The sequence below is a fragment of the Vulpes vulpes genome, chromosome 14 (assembly GCF_048418805.1).
Source record: "Vulpes vulpes isolate BD-2025 chromosome 14, VulVul3, whole genome shotgun sequence".
NCBI lineage: Eukaryota > Metazoa > Chordata > Mammalia > Carnivora > Canidae > Vulpes > Vulpes vulpes.
The window spans coordinates 109,826,143-109,843,603 of NC_132793.1; the positions used below are offsets into that span (position 1 = coordinate 109,826,143).

General features: G+C 47.6%; 1 protein-coding gene across 1 annotated transcript in view; it reads right to left on the bottom strand.

Annotated features, from left to right (window-relative positions):
- Positions 1–17,461, bottom strand: part of RNF4 (ring finger protein 4) — a 36,841-nt gene that overhangs the window by 2,426 nt on the left and 16,954 nt on the right. The window contains exons 3-7 of the mRNA XM_025998995.2: positions 14,077–14,191; positions 11,975–12,054; positions 1,439–1,448; positions 909–1,068; positions 263–311 (exon numbers count right to left, since the gene is read on the bottom strand). Of these exons, the coding sequence (XP_025854780.1) occupies positions 263–311; positions 909–1,068; positions 1,439–1,448; positions 11,975–12,054; positions 14,077–14,191 (414 nt within the window). The remainder of the gene's footprint in view (positions 1–262; positions 312–908; positions 1,069–1,438; positions 1,449–11,974; positions 12,055–14,076; positions 14,192–17,461) is intronic.

Consider the following 17,461-nt stretch of genomic DNA (forward strand, 5'->3'; position numbering starts at 1 on the left):
GGAGGGACCCTGGATGCCTGAACCCACAGGGGCAGCGTTGGACGGCTCAGGAGCCATAGTAAGCACAGGGGTGGGGAACACGAGGGCCAGAGCTGGAGGCTGCAGGGCCCAAGAAGAAGCTGGCACATTCTCCCCTCATACACAGAGATGTGTGACAGGCCAGAGCAGAGGCAGCAAATCCCACCAAAGGAGAAGACCCTCTCTCTCATCTAATTCTTTCACAGAAGCCACGTGGAAACCAGGAGCAAGGAAGTTTGCTTACCTCAGAGTACCCGTCCATGCAGATTGGACAACTGACAGTACCAGAGGGCCTAAAATCATAGTGCTTCATGTCAGTTCCTTGGCAAACTCAAACATTCAATTACTGTAAATGGCTTCATATAAGCAGCCCATACCTTAGCAGAGGCACTAGGCATTTACAGAAAGGCCAATGGCCCCAATGGGGTACAGGAAGGAGGCAAGAGGGGAATGAAAAGTACACACAACCAGAGGTGCCCTGTCACCCCTGCCTCCCTGTCTGGGGCAGGAGCTGTGCCTAGCACCTCCAAGCATTCTTGCTGCAGATCACAGAGAGCCAGTGGATCTGTTCTTCACAGCAGGTGGTGCCGTATGTGAACAGCCCAGGGCAAGTCCCATCCACCCTGACAGTGCCAGACATAGACTTGTCTCACTGGGAATGGCTGAACTAGCTCTGAATCCAGACCCACCTGCACCCGGTTGCTGGGCACCTGCACAAGACCTTCTTGAGCCACGGGTGCACAGAACTTGGGAAAGGTCCCGTATTTCCAATACCCTACACCCTTGAGAAATGGTGGGGGTGGGGGTGAGGATCCCCACTCCAGGATGCAAGTGGTCCCATGGGGCCAGAGGCATCTGGTGAGGCAGCAAGGCAATGGGAGTGCTGGTACCTGAGTCCTGTGGCTGCCTCCTCCCTTGTGTTTCTGGGAGTGTGGGTGGTCACGTACACGTCTCTGTCCCTGGACAGCTCCTCATCATCACTGCTCACCACACAGCTGTCAGCATGGTCCTGGCGTGGCCGCCTCGCGTTCCTCCGTGGCCGCCTCCTCTCTAAGGTGTGAATCCATGCTCAGGACAGAGTTCCTAGCCCTGTCACCTCCCTAACCCCTTCCCGCCAGGGAAATGCCAGTCCCAGACCCGAGAGACCACTGTCCTGTCTTCCCAGAAGCCCCATCCCTGCCATGAGCAGGTGTCAGAGCTGTGGGGCCATCTAAAGTCTCTAAGGTGGTTAGCTTTCTCCAAAATCCAACGAGCTCAGCACTAGGGGTACTGTCTCCCCAGCAAGCACAGAGCACTAATTGCAGGGGTGTCCTGCCCAGCATTCTTGTCCCCACAGGCCTGCCAAGAACTTCAGCATTGTACCCCTCACCCACATCACTTCTGTATCCAAACCCAATGAAAGAGAGAAGAAACCACTCACCGTCAACAATCTTTTAAAAAAAGGAAGAAAACAAAAGAGAAAGACACAATCAGTATGACATAAAAAATTCTCTGTATTTTTAAAAACTTATCTTAAATTATAAAATTGAAGCATTTTTAAATTTCAAATGCAAAATCCTCAGGGTACCAGTTAAGCCCTCCCATAGAATGGGATACATGCTGCCCTGTCCAGCACCGATGGGAGATCTGTACACCTCTCCAGTCAGGCCCATCCCACGTGCCCACCAGGTGCCGGGTGAGTCTGGGAGCTGCTGGCCTGGTGACCTGGGGAAGTTACTTACCCACTGGGGGGTGTCAGCTTCCTCTTCTGGAGCACAGAGGCACCAGTGCCCACAGCTCCCCCTACTGTTGCGAGGACTACACAAGATAACAAACATCTTGGGGCACTAGGGACTAGCTTACTAGCTCCACAGGCTCTCCATGTCTGGGTGCACAAGTGACAGGAATCTTATGTTCCAGATAGGCTACTGCCAAAGGTGGAGCCTTCCTGGGAGGAGGGTCTGCAGTGCTTATGATAGGGAATAATCAAGTAATTGAAGTGGGACATGCAGGGACCAATGAGTGGCACACCAAGGACCAAGATCAATTTGATTCCATGTTCTCCAGGCTGACAAAAAAGCTACTGAGCACTCGACAAGGCCATCATCTGTTCACTCATAACCTACACTAGGATTATTTTTGCTACAATGGTTTCACACCACATCTCTTCATCCCCCTGAATTCCTATACCTGTCTCTACAGCATCACCAGAAGCACACCTTTTCCCTCTTGCTTGCCACAGGCCATCAACCACCTCAGGAAAGCCCTTCTGATGGCTGTTGAAAGGCCCTTGGAGAAACTGGAAGCTCTCTCCAGCCCAACTCCCTTGTGGCAGGGACTGTGAATACGAAGTAAGCTCCCCCTACCCAGGGAAACACATTCAGAGGCCAACCCAGTTGCTGGAACTGTGTGGTGGCAGACGTGGTGGGCAGTATGAGAGACTGTCATGGCAGAGGTGGTGGTGTATGAAGCCCAGGCCCCCCTCCTTGGCAAGGGGCTGTTACAGCATTTCCTGGGACCCAGAGAAATCAAAATCCCTGGCCTCCTGCTCCAGCCCTTCTGCTTAGGCCAGAAGGAACAGCTTCTAGGATGGATCAAGGCTGAGATGTCTGGAGTTATTCCTAGAGACTTGCGTTATTCCTAGAGACTTGCTCCTCCAACCTTTTCAAGACCAAGCAGTAGCTCTTCCTATGTATTAAAATCCACGTGCTTTAGAACCATCACAGTGGATTCAGTTTTCCAACCTGAACCCTGAAAGATACAAACAGCCATCCCAGGAAAGAAGGTCTAATTAAGCATAAAGGTCTTCATTTTGCAGATGAGAACACGACCCACAGGCAGAGCTACTAAAGGCACTCCCCCCACCCCCTAGAAGAGGCTGGATGGAGTGTGCAACTATGAAATTGAGGGGACAGCAATCTCATCACTGGGATTCTTAACTGGAAAAAAAGCTTGGGCTGACAAGAGGTGCAGTCCTTATGAGGTCTATAAAAGGAGAGCTCTGAATTTAGCCAAGAACAGAAGGAAAACCTGCTGTAGGCAGGGATGACTCCAGCCTTCTGGCACTCCAACACTGCCTCACCTCCTTTGGTCAGGACGGGCCATTTAATGAGGTGTGGACACACGTGGAAGGGAACACAACGCTGCTGGCTGCCCAGCAAGCAGTGTGTGGGAACCGGGTCTCCAGGGGCTCTCGTGAGTCAGATCCAGTTCGCTTCCAGGAAGTGCCAGGATCGGGCCAGACCTGAACCCCCAGGGAGGTATGGACGCTGCCTCCTCCCCAAGGCTCAGGATGGAGCCTCACATAATTACTGGGTAAGTGTAGTGGCCAGAGAGCTATCCTCACTGCTGAGGACGCTGTCTCCGTCTTTTAACAGAAAAGCTCAGGGAGGAAGGTCCTCATCCTAAGTGTAGAAAACAATGGAGCCACAGCCTGGCCTCCTAGCTCCCTACCCTTGGCACCTCTGTGCCCACATCCTGGCTGAGCGACAGGCGACACTGCAACCAGTGGTCCCTCCAGCCAACAGCTGAACCACATCAAATTCCAGAACCTCTGTAGGCATCTGCAGGCACTCTGGAATGGCCCTTCCTCATGCCTGGGGCCCTGCAGGTAGGATAGTGCTTACCCGGAACAAGAGATGGGGGTGGGATGGGGGGTAGGGGATGGGCAGGAAGCTCTGAGGATTCTCCTCTGGAAGAGAGGCCTTTAAAAGAAACAAAATACCAACACCCCAAACCCCTGGTCTGAATAGCTGAGTCAGTACTGCAACAAGGGGCTTGAGATCAGACCTGCACATCCCACTTCCCCTTTAGGTCTGGTTTTTGAGTATGGAATAAACCACAGATCAGAGCACTGACACATATGACAGGTATGGAGAAAGGACAACCCACAGAAGACACCTGGTGTCACTTGCTTTCACACCAGGGCACACTGACTCCGGGCCGCTCACCTGAAGGCCCTCTGGGCTCCTGAAACACAGCCTCAGAATTCCTGCAAGTGCTGACATCCATGTCACAGGCTCCTGGTCAGTGAGGGAGGACAAGCCCCTCTACCACCAGGACACAAAACCCCTGGCATTCTAGGTACCTCCTGGGGCTGCAACCAATATGCTGAGTGAAATAATAAGACAAACCAAGCAGAAGTCCCTGAGGTCCTCTGTATGCAAGCAGGCCCCTCACATTCCTAAATGCTCAGCCAGCCAAAAGCTCTGCAAGCCACTTGATTTAGACAGCCTCCTCACTTGGCTTCACAGGTTGCTGCACTGGAAAAACATCAACCTCCACCTACTGGCTCCTCTCTAGGTCCAGTGGTTGCACACAGCATGCAAGTATACATTCCTGTTATTGTTGCCAGGCCAGGAGTACCAGGAAAACCGGTTCTCACATTAACGTTCCAGTCAAAGCAAGTAGTTCCTATCTGATTGCATGTACAACTCTTTCCCCAAATTCCTGGATGTGGTGACCAAGCCCTTCTTTCTTCACACACGTTTATGTTCATTCATAGTCATTCTAGCCGGCACTGGGTGCCCCTCAGGCCCTAGACTATTCCCATGGAGACAGAGAAGCCTCTGTCCTTGCTGCAAGGGAGCTTCAGCTAAGAAAACCTGCTGCAGGCAGGGATGACCCCAGAATAAAAAAAAAATAGGCAGATACGGAATGTAACACAAATCACATGACTCACTGGTACATTATGAAAACAGACCAAAAATAGATTCCAGGGAAACCGACCTGACTTTATTTTTTTTTTTAAGATTTTATTTATTTATTCATAGAGACAGAGAGAGAGGCAGAGACACAGGCAGAGGGAGAAGCAGGCATCATACAGAGAGCCTGATGTGGGGCTCGATCCAGGGTCTCCAGGATCATGCCCTGGGCTGCAGGCGGCGCTAAACCGCTGCGCCACTGGGGCTGCCCCCGACCTGACTTTAAAAAAAACAAAACACTCTTTAAAAACAACACTGGGCAGCCCAGGTGGCTCAGCGGTTTAGCACCACCTTCAGCCCAGGGTCTGATCCTGGAGTCCCACGTCAGGCTCCCTGCATGGAGCCTGCTTCTCCCTCTGCCTGTGTCTCTGCCCCCCCCCCCCCCCCCCCGTCTGTCTCTCATGAATAAATAAAATATTAAAAAAAAAAAAAAAACAAAAAGATAAAAAACAACAACACTTTTGAAATTCAATGAGGGAAAGCAATCTAAGCAAATACCATTTTCAGTATCTTCCCCTCTTAAAGACTCAATTTCTTAAAGATAAGGAGCACATCTTTTCTATCAACACGCCACCCCCTATAGCCAGAGTAGAGGCTGACAGGGTGCAAATGCTCATGTAAAGGGCACCTGCTGGTTCAATGGATTAAGCAGCTGCCTTCGGTTCAGGTTATGATCCCAGGATCCTGGAGTCCCAGGATAGAGCCCCACACCAGACTAAGCCCAGTGTCAGGCTCCCTACTTAGCTACAAGTCTGCGTCTCCCTCTTCCTCTGTCCCCAGCTCCTGCGAACACACGTGCTCTCTCAAAATGTTTTTTAAAAAGTGGCCTGAGGGCACCTGGGTGGCTCAGAGGTTGAGCATCTGCCTTTGGCTAAGGTCATGATCCCACAGCGTCCTAGGATCAACTCCCAGCCATCAAGCTCCCTGTGAGGAGCCTGCTTCTCCCTCTGCCTAGTCTCTGCCTCTCTCTCCGTGTCTCTCATGTGTCTCTCTCATTTTAAATAAAAAGGTATCTAAAAAAATATGTGCTCAAACTGAAGGGAATATGATAATCCAGAGGGAAAAAAGCACAGAAGATTCTTAAAAAACTGAAGTCTACTTGTGAAAGCCTTAAGGAGAAACCAAAGCTCAGGCAGGACCTGTGGGGGCAAGTCATTCAGTCAAAGCCAGCCACCTCTTGCAGTCCAGGCTCAAAGAAAGTCTCAGGAACTATCAAAGAACACATAGCCTATATTTTCTGACTAATAAAGCAATAATTAAAAGAATCAGTAACAACAAAAAGGAAATAAAACCCCACATGTTTGGAAGTTAAAAAATACAAATTTGATAAATATGTGGAATTGAACATAAAATACTTATAACAAAACCTGTAGGATATAGCTTAAAAATATATGACATTTACTGGAAAAAAAATGATGAAAATTAGTAAGTTAGAAAGATAGCAAAATAAACTCAAAGAAAAAAAAAACAGCAATCCTAAATGAAAACAAACTTACAGGACAAAGATCCACAAACCTAAAACTTGGTTCTCTGAAAAATCTAATAAACTTCTGGTTATGCTAAAGAGAAAACACAAACAACCAACATCAGAAATGAAAAAAGAGACATCACTACAGATTCCATAGTGTATACATTAAGACATCACAGGGAGATCCCTGGGTGGTTCAGCGGTTTAGGGCCGCCTTTGGCCCAGGGCGTGACCCTGGGGACCCGGGATCGAGTCCCAGGTCCGGCTCCCTGCAGGGAGCCTGCTTCCCCCTCTGCCTGTGTCTCTGCCTCTGTCTCTTCTTGAATAAATAAATAAAATCTTAAAAAAAAAAAAAAAGACATCACAAACATTTACACCAATAAAGCTGAATATTTTAGACAAGATCAACAAACTCTAAAAAAACCTGAGGCTAGGTACCTTCACTGTGGATTTCTACCAACTTGCAAAGGAAGAAGTTAACTCCAAGATTACAAATCTTCTGGAGGACAAATAAAGGGTGCCCGACTCACTTTTGTATCAAAAACCTCATAAGGAATGTGTACCAGATAAAAATTACAAATCATCATACTGATAAAATAGATATAAAAGTCGTATATATATATATATAGAACAGTAAAAAAAACTGTAGCAAACAGAAACTGGAAATATATAAAAAGATCACAATGTTTTATTAGTTTAACACTAAAAACCGATGTAATTTTCCACTTCAATGTATGAAAGGGGAAAATCTGTCTTTTGTGCAAGTGTTAAAATTCAACACTGAGGAGCACCTGGGTGGCTCAGTCAGTGAATGGAGTCCAGCAACAGGCTCCTTGTTAAGTGGGGAGTCTGCTTCTCTCTCTCCCTCTGCTTGTGCTCTCTCTCAAATTAATAAATTTTTAAAAAAATAATAAAATTCAACATTGATTTTTTTTACTATATTTTATTTTATTTTCTTTTTTAAAGATTTATTTATTCATGAGAGAGGCAGAGACACAGGCAGAGGGAGAGGCAAGCTCCATGCAGGGAGCCTGATGTGGGACTTGATCCCCGGACTTCAGGTTCACGCCCTGAGCCAAAGGCAGACACTTAACCGCTGAGCCACCCAGGCATCCCAACATTGATTTTTTTTAAAAGAGGAAGCACATTTTATCTTATTTATTTGAGAGACAGTGAGCACACGCACATGTACATAAGCACAGGGGAGAGGGGTAGAGGGAGAAGTGAAGCTCAAGCATACTCCCTGCTAAGCACAAAGTCCAAATGCTGGATCCCACAACCCTGAGATCATGACCTGAGCTGAAATCAAGAGTTGGATGCTCAAATGACTGAGCCACCCAAGCATCCCAAATTCAACATTAATTCTTGAAGAAACTTGTAGACCAACAGGAAATAAAGGGGAACTTCTCCAATCTGAATGAAGGGCACTGAATGAAGGGCATAAACAACAAAGCAATAAAACCTACCAGAGAGAGCTTATTTAATGGTCAAAGTCTGAAAGGAGTCCTTCAGATTTGTGATGAGACAAAAATGTCCAGGACTGACGCTACTTTTATTCAGCCAGTGCTGAATTTTCTTTAGCCATTTAGCCAGTGTGTTAAGGGGGAAAGAAAAAGGAAATTAAGAGAGAACTAAAATTTATTGTGTACAGAAATCCAGAAGATTTACAGATTAAGAATTGCTGGATTGAAAAATAGAGATAAAATTAATTGTGTTTCTTTATACTGGTAAATAATTAAAAAAAATACAAACTTTATAATAATTCCATTTTTCATAGCTGCCTAAAATACTATGTATCTAGGAATAAATCTTTTTTTTTTTTTTTTAAGATTTATTTACTTGAGAGTGAGAGAGTACATGCACAAGTACAGAGGGAGGGGGAGAAGGAGACTCCCCACTGAGCAGGGAGCCTGATGTGGGGCTTGATCCCAGGACCCTGGGATCATGGAGCCAAAAGCAGACGTTCAACTGACTGAACCACCAAGATGTCTCAATGAATAAATCTTCTAACAAAAGACTTGCAAAACCATCATAAGGAACACTGTAAGACTTTACTAAAAAGAGCTGAAGACCCCACCTCATGGGGCACCTGGGTGGCTCAGTCAGTTGAGCATCTGCTCTTGGCTCAGGTCATGATCTCAGGGTCCTGGGAGCAAGCCCTGCCTTGGGCTCCCTACTCGGTGGGAAGCCTGTTTCTCCCTCTGCTTGTGCTCATAAGCTCTCCCTCTGTCAAATAAATAAACAAAATCTTTAAAAAAAAAAAAAAAAAGGACCCCACCTCAAACCAAACACAAAAGGCAATTCATGTAGATTAGCCACTTGTGGAAGGCAAGATAGTAAAACTCAGGATATAGGAACAGACTTTTATATCCAAAATAATAAATTCAACTGTATTAAAATTAACTTCTGTACATAAATTGAAAAGAGCAGACCCCCTCAGAGGAAGACACAAAACCTAACTAGTGGTATCCTACTTATCACTGATAAAGAATTCCTAAAACAAGACAAAAACAAGGCAGAAAGGGGCACCTGGCTGGCTCAGTCAGTAGAGCACGCAGGTTTTGATGTCAAAAAGTTCTGAGTTCAAGGCCCATGATGGGTACAGAGCCTACTTTAAAAATGTCTAGAAAAACAGAACAAAACAAAACCTGTAAGCCAGACAACCAAATGGAGAAGACAAGGGGTTGCTCTGTTCTAGATCAATTTCTTTGGCTAACGTAAAAATTCTACGTACAATATGTGTGTGAAAAAAAAAAAAAATATATATATATATAAAAGATTTTAACAGGCACTTCATGGAAGATGAAAACAAGCTACCAACCACCACCAGACTGCCAGGAGTAAAGTGGGAGGGAGCACGTGGAAGAGAGTACACCGAAAACAGTGGAAAGCATGTGAGTGAGCACAATACTGTTAGAACAGTTTGCCATCAATCTAGTAAAAGTCAAAGATACACATGTCCAGGGATCCAGCAGTGATGGCCTTTTTTTGGGTCCACAATGCCCAAAATAAAAGTTAATTTGGAGAGAAAATGCCTAAGCAAAGATGTATGAAGTCTTAATCCTATGGCATTTTTTAGTTCTACTAATTCACTGGGGGCTCTGGAGTCTTTAGAGAGTGGGAAGGACACAGTCTCTGTGAAGTTCCCTCACTAAAGTTGTGAAGCCAAGCCTGGATCAGGATATATAGAGTCCAATCTTCAAGATACAGAGCTGGCTACTCCCAAGCAGGGCTGAAGAGGCACACATGGCCTGTTCCCACAGATTCTGGTTGAACTGGTAAAAATAACCGCAATTTGGGAACAGATAACATTTATCCATACACACACTGCTGCAGGCAAGGCCTGGGGTCACCCTGAACTTAATATTCACCTAATGGATACTCCTTGCCCTGAGTCAGTACTACAATTTTTTCCAAGTAGATATGCTTAGAGTGAGAATGAGAACTTCAGCCTCACATGTATTTCTCACTATAAATTTAAAAACTGGCATTTGAATTTATTAAAATAAACAACAAAAAGTAGAGAATGAGTAGAATCAGGGGTGCTATAAAGTCCAAAGCAATTATTTTATAGCTGGGAACCTGAGACCACGGTAAGCTAATAACTTCTATGATTAAAATGACCAGTACACCTGGGACCAGAAAGCCAAGACCCCTACTTCCCAGACTGGTCCCTGCTTTCCCCATCGCCGGCTTCTGGCCAGCCATCCACTCCCAGGACAGCTCCCCCAACCCTAACAGTCCTTCTACATCTCCTGATGGCTCTCCATGCCCAGGGAAACACAAGGTAAGAAAGGTCAGGAAGAAGCCCAGCAGGAAGGGCAGTCTAATTAATAATAATAATAACAATAATAATAATAAATCATCCAAGGCATGAAAGCAACTTTAGATGGCGTGTCACACAACAGAAGTCAATCACTGCCTCCTCGAGGGCTGGAAGGTCTTTTTTTTTTTTTTTTTTTTTAAAGATTTTATTTATTTGAGAGAGAGAGAGGCAGAGACACAGGCAGAGGGAGAAGCAGGTTCCATGCAGGGAGCCCGACATGGGACTCGATCCTGGGTCCCCAGGATCACACCCTGGGCCAAAGGCGGCACTAAACCACTGGGCCACCTGGTCTGCCCGAGGGCTGGAAGGTCTTAGAAGCAGAATCCTCCCAGAGCTGCAAGTGGGGACTGAGCATCAGAGAAAATACGGGCAAATACGAGCATTAGCTGCCTTTCCTTTGAGATGGGGTATATTTATGTGTATGTGTGCCTGTATGCGTGTTTATACAGACACACCACAGGTCACCCTGGCGGTTTTCAATCAAGACCCAAGTCTAAACCTAAAATCTGTCAAGACAGTTCCCCATCATCGCCCTTTTTTTTTCTTTTTGAGTGAACAATTTTTATTGAAACCTTCTTTTCTTTTAAAGAAGATTGAAGGGATGCCTGGGTGGCTCAGGGGTTGAGCATCTGCCTACAGCTCAGAGTGTGATCCTGTGTTTCTGAGATCAAGTCCCACATCGGGTTCCCTGCACAGAGCCTGCTTCTCCCTCTGCCTGTCTCTGCCTCTCTCTGTGTCTCTCTCGTGAATAAATAGATAGATACGGGATCCCTGGGTGGCGCAGTGGTTTGGCGCCTGCCTTTGGCCCAGGGCGCGATCCTGGAGACCCGGGATCGAATCCCACATCAGGCTCCCGGTGCATGGAGCCTGCTTCTCCCTCCGCCTATGTCTCTGCCTCTCTCTCTCTCTCTCTCTCTCTGTGACTATCATAAATAAATAAAAATTAAAAAAAAAAAATAAAATAAATAAATAGATAGATAGATAGATAGATAGATAAAAAGTTTGAAGCTTCTCAGCACAACCCTATTCTGAGATTGTAAGCACAATCAGAATATGGCCAGAATAGTGGGCTCCACGGCCAGAGGAGACTCAGCTTCTACCAGCTTCATCCTCGGCAGCACCTACCTCCCACTCACTCCACTCCACAAACTGCACATCAGATCAGAAATTGCTAAAGAGGCACCCTTGAGAGACAGATGTAGCTTTCAGGTACAGGTCTGTGGGCTGAGCAGACACCAGGACCCACACACAGGCGTGCCTCCCACGTTGTATAGCGGGTCTGAGGGAACCACTCCTCTACATGTCCTCCACCCAGACCAGGTCTCCTTCCTTGAGGGCCACCCAGGGCAAGTGTGCTCTTTGCCAGGGTCCAAAGCTGGTGCCACAGGAAGGGGGCACCAGCAGCTTCCCAAGCCCTATCCTCCCTAGAATCACAACACAACCAAGCCTCCCAGCAGTGATGCAGGGTGCCTGCATCCTCTGAGGCAGCTGTGCCTCCAGACTTCCCAGCGGCAGTGCCAAGTACGTATCCTCCCCCACCCCCAGCAGCTGTGAGGATGTAACACATTTACTGGGCACCACCCTAGGTGCTAGGCACTCAAATACAGGATGATGTTTAAGCCTCACGATGCCCTACTGGCATGGAAGGCATGTCCCCATTCAGAGTAAATGAGGCTAAGTAACTTGCCCAAGGTCACACAGGTGGTACACAGTATAGAACAGGGGACTACAGAGGGAGGCTCTTGGGGTTCTCCCCACACGGCTTCCCTGACAGCTGGGGCCAAACCAGGGTCACACAGATTTATGGTCCACAGGCAACAAAGCCACAACAAATGATTTTCCAGAAACACTTTCTATCTTGGGCTCTAGTCACTCTGGTTTCTTCAGTATAAACCATAACTTGTGACCAAGGTCTTCAGAAGTTGGTGTTGGCCAAAGGCCAACAGCCAGGAAATTTCAACCACTCGCTCCAAAACTTACCACAACAGAGTCATTGTGAGTCAGGTCAACAACCACAGGCTCTAACGATTCACAGGTGAGGTCCACTATTTCATCTCCAGCTTTAAAATAAAGCATTTTAACAAGCATTAAGAGAAAAGTAAAGGCATGTTGCTCTAAGCTTCACTAAATGATTACAAATGTAGCACAAGCTTACACCAAACTAAATTCCCCCCAAAGGATAGAATGAAGAACATCAGGTCTAGTCCCTTTTTCAGGGGTGACAGCCAACGAATGCCTTTCCAGGATTTTGCTGAGTGGTGGTCTGTGGATTTTACAACTACACCAAGGGGAGGGGCCGATTCTTGTGCACACACACCTGCATCCCTGTGGCCTCACTGTCGTACAACTAACTAGGCCTCCATGCCCCCACCTGCCCCTGCACAGGGGAGAGGCAGTGACCTACCTTGGAGTGCTAGGGGGCGTCCGAGGAGAGGATCAGGCATGTTCATCTCCTCAAGGCCTTTCTCTTTGGGATACACCCGCCTTAAACCTCCTCCTCTGGGCTGCTGCTCACCTACAGGCCTCATCAGGCTCAGTTCTATCTCTCACCAGTTAATCCTCTCCATGTGGCTCTCAAGCAGGACAAGGGTGGTATTTACTGATCCCTTAGACTCCCAACAAACCCCAATGGGCTAGGCCTGTTCAGCTTGCCTTGGGCCCTAGACTACACTGTGGTGTCTATGTGAACACAGAATGGCGGGGAAAGGGCAGAGGTATCTGTGAGGCACTTCTGTGAGGTAGGTAAGAATGAACAGCAGAGGACAACTTTCATTTATATGAACCAAAAAATTTACCATCATTTTTGCTTCTATCATAGCACTAAAGAAGTGTTAAAAATAGAATTTTTTAAAGTAGTTATGTTGGGGGACAGTAAGTCGTAATACATTTAGCAATTCAAACTTGCTTTATTTTTTCATATTAAAAAGTTTCACAGAAATAAAAACCACAGTATAGGAGAGAGATCCAAGGTAAAATGACCTCTTCCTTTTTAAAGACTAGCCCAGACACCAATATACTCTGAGTCACAGAGCCATTCTCGTTCCAGTAGACACAATTTCTGGCTCTCACAAACAAAAGCATGTGCACACAGCCCTGCACACATGGTAAGGCAGACTGTAGGGACAGAAGGGATATGCTGGAAGCAGTCAGGCTCAAGATCCTGACATTCCTCAAGAGACTACTTGTGGGCCTCATGTCCTGATCAAGGAGCCTCCTATGCCAGCATCTCCTGAAAGATGGCAGAGTTCAGACGCCAGGACATCAAGTTTGGGGCGGAGGGGAGGGTACAGCAGAGTGGCCAGAGGCTCAGCCTCCAGGCTTCTGGGAATTCACAGAAGTGAAATTCAGGAGACACAGAGATGATAGTGAGAACACTTCTCAGAAGGGCCCACGAAATTGACCTCAAGACAAGCTGCTTCTCTCTACACATCAGTTTTCAGGCATCATACTCATTGAAACAATATGAATACATGCAGAGCAAAGGGACTCAACTCAGGCCATCTGCCATTTCCCTTAGTAGGCAGAGGGGGGTAAAACTCAATCAGGCCTCTGCCTATAGCAGCTCCCTCCAACGCAGGTGGCTCTGTCCACAGATATACCTCCTTGGGAAATTTTGTCTCGATGAAAAAGAGAAAAGGAAAGTGGAGTCCTTCAGGAGGCCAAGCAAACTGGAGGTCCAGTTTCAAATAGAAAAGGTGGGCCAGGGCAGTGTCACCTCCTCTGCAGCCCATTCCTGGAAGGCTAAACAGTTAGCCCTGCTAAACGGCTGTCAAAACCCATGGAGAAGGCAGGCCCTGCTCAAGTCAGCGGTTAGTTTTGGGTGGAGGGTGAGGTCTTACAATGGTACGGACAAAAGCTAACCCATATATAGTGTTAGCTGACAGGCCTAGAGCTAAATGTTGACCTCAATGATAACTCCACACAGGAGGACTAGGACTGTCCCACTCAGGGGTCATGCAGGCTAGGACACGTGGTGTGCCTCGCACAAGGCCCTACGGCCGGGAGGCACCAAGTGATGGGTGCACCCATGCACACTGCACCACACCAGCAACCCATGGTCACGGCCTTCCTGGAGATCTTACCACTTTCCACAAGTTCTATGGGTTCTGCTTCCAAGGCCATCTCAGGGGTGGAGGCTGCTTCCCGAGTTCGCTTCTGGGCTTGTCTAGAATTTATTGTGCCACCACGACGCTTTCTCTGAGGGTATCCAGAGGAAAGAAACAGTCACATGAGCTCCTCACCGATACGATTTCATCAAAAATAAAAGGTCAACATGAGAATGGCTTAACTCATCAAGAGGAGTAGGAGACCATGGGCCTATAGGGGCCTCAGTCTGTTAGGCATCTGCCTTTAGCTCAGGTTATGATCTCCAGGTGCTGGGATCAAGCCTCGTGTCAGACTCCTTGCTCAGTGAGGAGTCTGCTTGTCCCTCTGTCCCTCCCCCTGCTCATGCTCTCTCAAATAAGTAAAAAATTCTTAAAAAAAAAAAAAAAAAAGAGTAGCAGACCAGTCAGCCAACCTGAAGTTAGAGTCTTTTCAAAACTTGGCATTTTAGGGACACCTGGGTGGCTCAGTGGTTGAGCATCTATGCCTTTGACTCAGGGTGTGATCCTGGAGTTCCGGGATCGAGTCCCACGTTGGGCTCCCTGCATGGAGTCTGCTTCTCCCTCTGCCTATGTCTCTGCCTCTCTCTCATGTGTGTTTCTCATGAAAAAATAAATAAAATCTTAAAAAAAACAAAAACAAAAAAACCACACACAAAAAACCAAAAAAACAAAGAAACCTTGGCATTCTAGGGGCACTGGGGTAGTGTAGTCAATTAAGGGTCTGCCTCTTGATTATGGCTCAGGTCATGACTTCAGGGTCATGAGATTGAGCCCTGTCCCGGGCTCTGTCCTGGGCATGCAGCCTGTTTTAGATTCTCTCCCTCTGCCCCTCCCCCCCTCTAAAAACAATAGCAAAAACAAAATGTGACATTCTAGAACACTGAATATTTAGAGAGAAATAATCCTAAACATACAGTAAGTATGAACCCAAAAAGTAAAACTGTTTTATCAAATTATCCAGGTCAGGACTTGGCCAGAAACCCCTCCTTTTACCAAAACTTGCAGACCTGTCCTCCTTAGATCTGTATTTGGCCTCACTGAGGCCTTTTTGTTGTTTCAATCCAAACACCCTCAGTTTCCCACAATTCTATCCACTGTGGAAAGTGGGTCTTTTCTTTGTGAATTCTTCAACCTTGAGGGTTGAAGCTGCCAGTGCAGCTTATACCCCGACAGTCATGGCCCAGGGCTCAAAGAACGAAAGTTCCCATAGCTGTCCAAAAGCCCTGCCTTCTGGAAGGCTCAGGCTCTCAGCTGGCCTAGCTGCAGTCCAAACTCTTGGAGCCAGCCGTCTCCCCACATCCTTGAGTGCTGGCTTACCTACATGCTCCAGCACTTCTGACCAAATCGGCCCCAAAACATAAGGTGAGAACATGCCCTATGCAACCTTCCTGAAAAGAGACAACATCCCACCTGACCCTATTACCGTAGTATTCCCACCCCACATGGCCCCAGCCACTCCCAGCTCCCTGTGTTTCTGGTTCTCATTGGCAACGGGCCACTATGCCCCGAACTGGGTGAGGTAGGACAGTGATTTCTCTATGGAACCCAACTCCTCACCACCAGCCTTACAGAGCTGGTGTGTGGATCAGAGGGCACAGTGCATGCCAAATACTGAGCACAGACACATGAGGCCAGCACTAACCTAACTCCCTGAATGCCTTACTAAGCGTTCTGTCCCTGGAAGTTCTGGAAGGACAATGTTGGTGAGATCTATACTGGATCTAAGGGCAGCCACTGCTCAGCGCCATGCTCGCTGGCCAGGTGAGAGTGAGAGAGAGAGAGAGAGAGGTGCCTGATTCTTGCTGTGTTCCAACTGCTCCTTAGTAGAAAATGGCACCTTGGGGAATGTTGGAAATTAAGATTTGGGCTTAGAAACACTCAGTGGATCCAAGGAGCAGGAACAAACCCCAGGAGGACCCAGAGACAAACCACTGCAGTAAGCTTGAAATTCTCCCGCCAGGAGTCGCTCTGTCCCTCAAGGGAGCTGCCACCCAGCCTCAGCTGAGTCTATTGCCCAGTGTCTATATACTACCCTAGCTGCCACCAGGATACCAAGGGCTGCCCAAGTTTACCCTTTTCCCTCTGAAGTTGTTTTGTATTTTCCTTCCTCTGAAAAGAATCAAGTATTTCTTAGAAGATGCTGCTAATAAACAGAACCCTTCGTGCCTCACCACAGCCACCTGTATGGTTTCTGGCCCCCACTGAGGGAGGCAAGCAGCAGCCATGGGCCCTGACTCAAGTCTAGGTGCCAGACTCAAAATACCCCACCATGGGCACTCCAGCAATGCATGCCCTCAATGCTTACCATCCCTACCCTACACCCCCCACAGCAATCCTCTTCCTGGCGGCTTTCTCAGCCCTGGACTACCCATTCCTCCCCCTCTTCACTTGGCCAATTCTTATACAGCTTCCTGAAACCTATTCAAATGGCTTCAAATGGCACCATGAGGCTATCCCTTACCCTCCCAGCCCACCATCTTTGGATCCAGGCCCGCTCCCCCTCTATCCACATTCTCCCAGAGCAGGGGTAGGAGTCTTTAGCTAGGGCCAGCCTCAAGAAACCCAAGAACATCAGCAGAGATTCTCCTAGCTGCTCTGTTACTCAGCGTGGCTCTCCCCCTGCGCACCAGCAGGAGGCTCACAGCTGTCAGTACAGATTGACCATGTCCATGACTTATGCCATTCTGAGGAAGTTTACCAACTTCTTCACAGTCATGTGAGGGGTTACATTGCTCTTTCTGCCCATATCCTATCCTGGCAAGGTGTGGGCTTCAGAGGGGAGGTACCCAGGTTTGGGACATCTGTTTCCCTACAAGAGAGCTGCAGGGACCATCTGCAGATAAGGGACCAAGGTGGGAAAACACCTGCCTTTTAAAAGGGTAGGTCCAGGGAAACAAAGCCCCCCACACCCTTTTTAAAGATTTTATTTATTCATGAGAGATGGGGGGAGAGAGAGGGAGAGAGAGAGAGAGAGAAAGAGAGAGAGAGAGAGAGGGGCACAGAGACACAGGCAGAGAGAGAAGCAGGCTCCATGCAGGGAGCCCAATGTGGGACTCGATCCTGGGTCTCCAGGATCACGCCCTGGGCCAAAGACGGTACTAAATCGCTGAGCCACCGGGCTGCCCCTAAAGGCCCTTTTGTGTACAAATATCAACAGTTGGTTCAGAGCACACAGAGACTAAAAGTGGTCTGATCGGGCTGAGGTACACCCTAGGAATCTACAGATTTCTACTGCTGTCTACTACTGTCTCACCTGCCCGCATGCTCACAGTACCTCTGGGGCCTGTTAAGAGAATATGAGGCTGTCATTTCTCTCCTGGTCCACCTGAAATGAATCCAGTATCTCAAATGAATAGCTGTA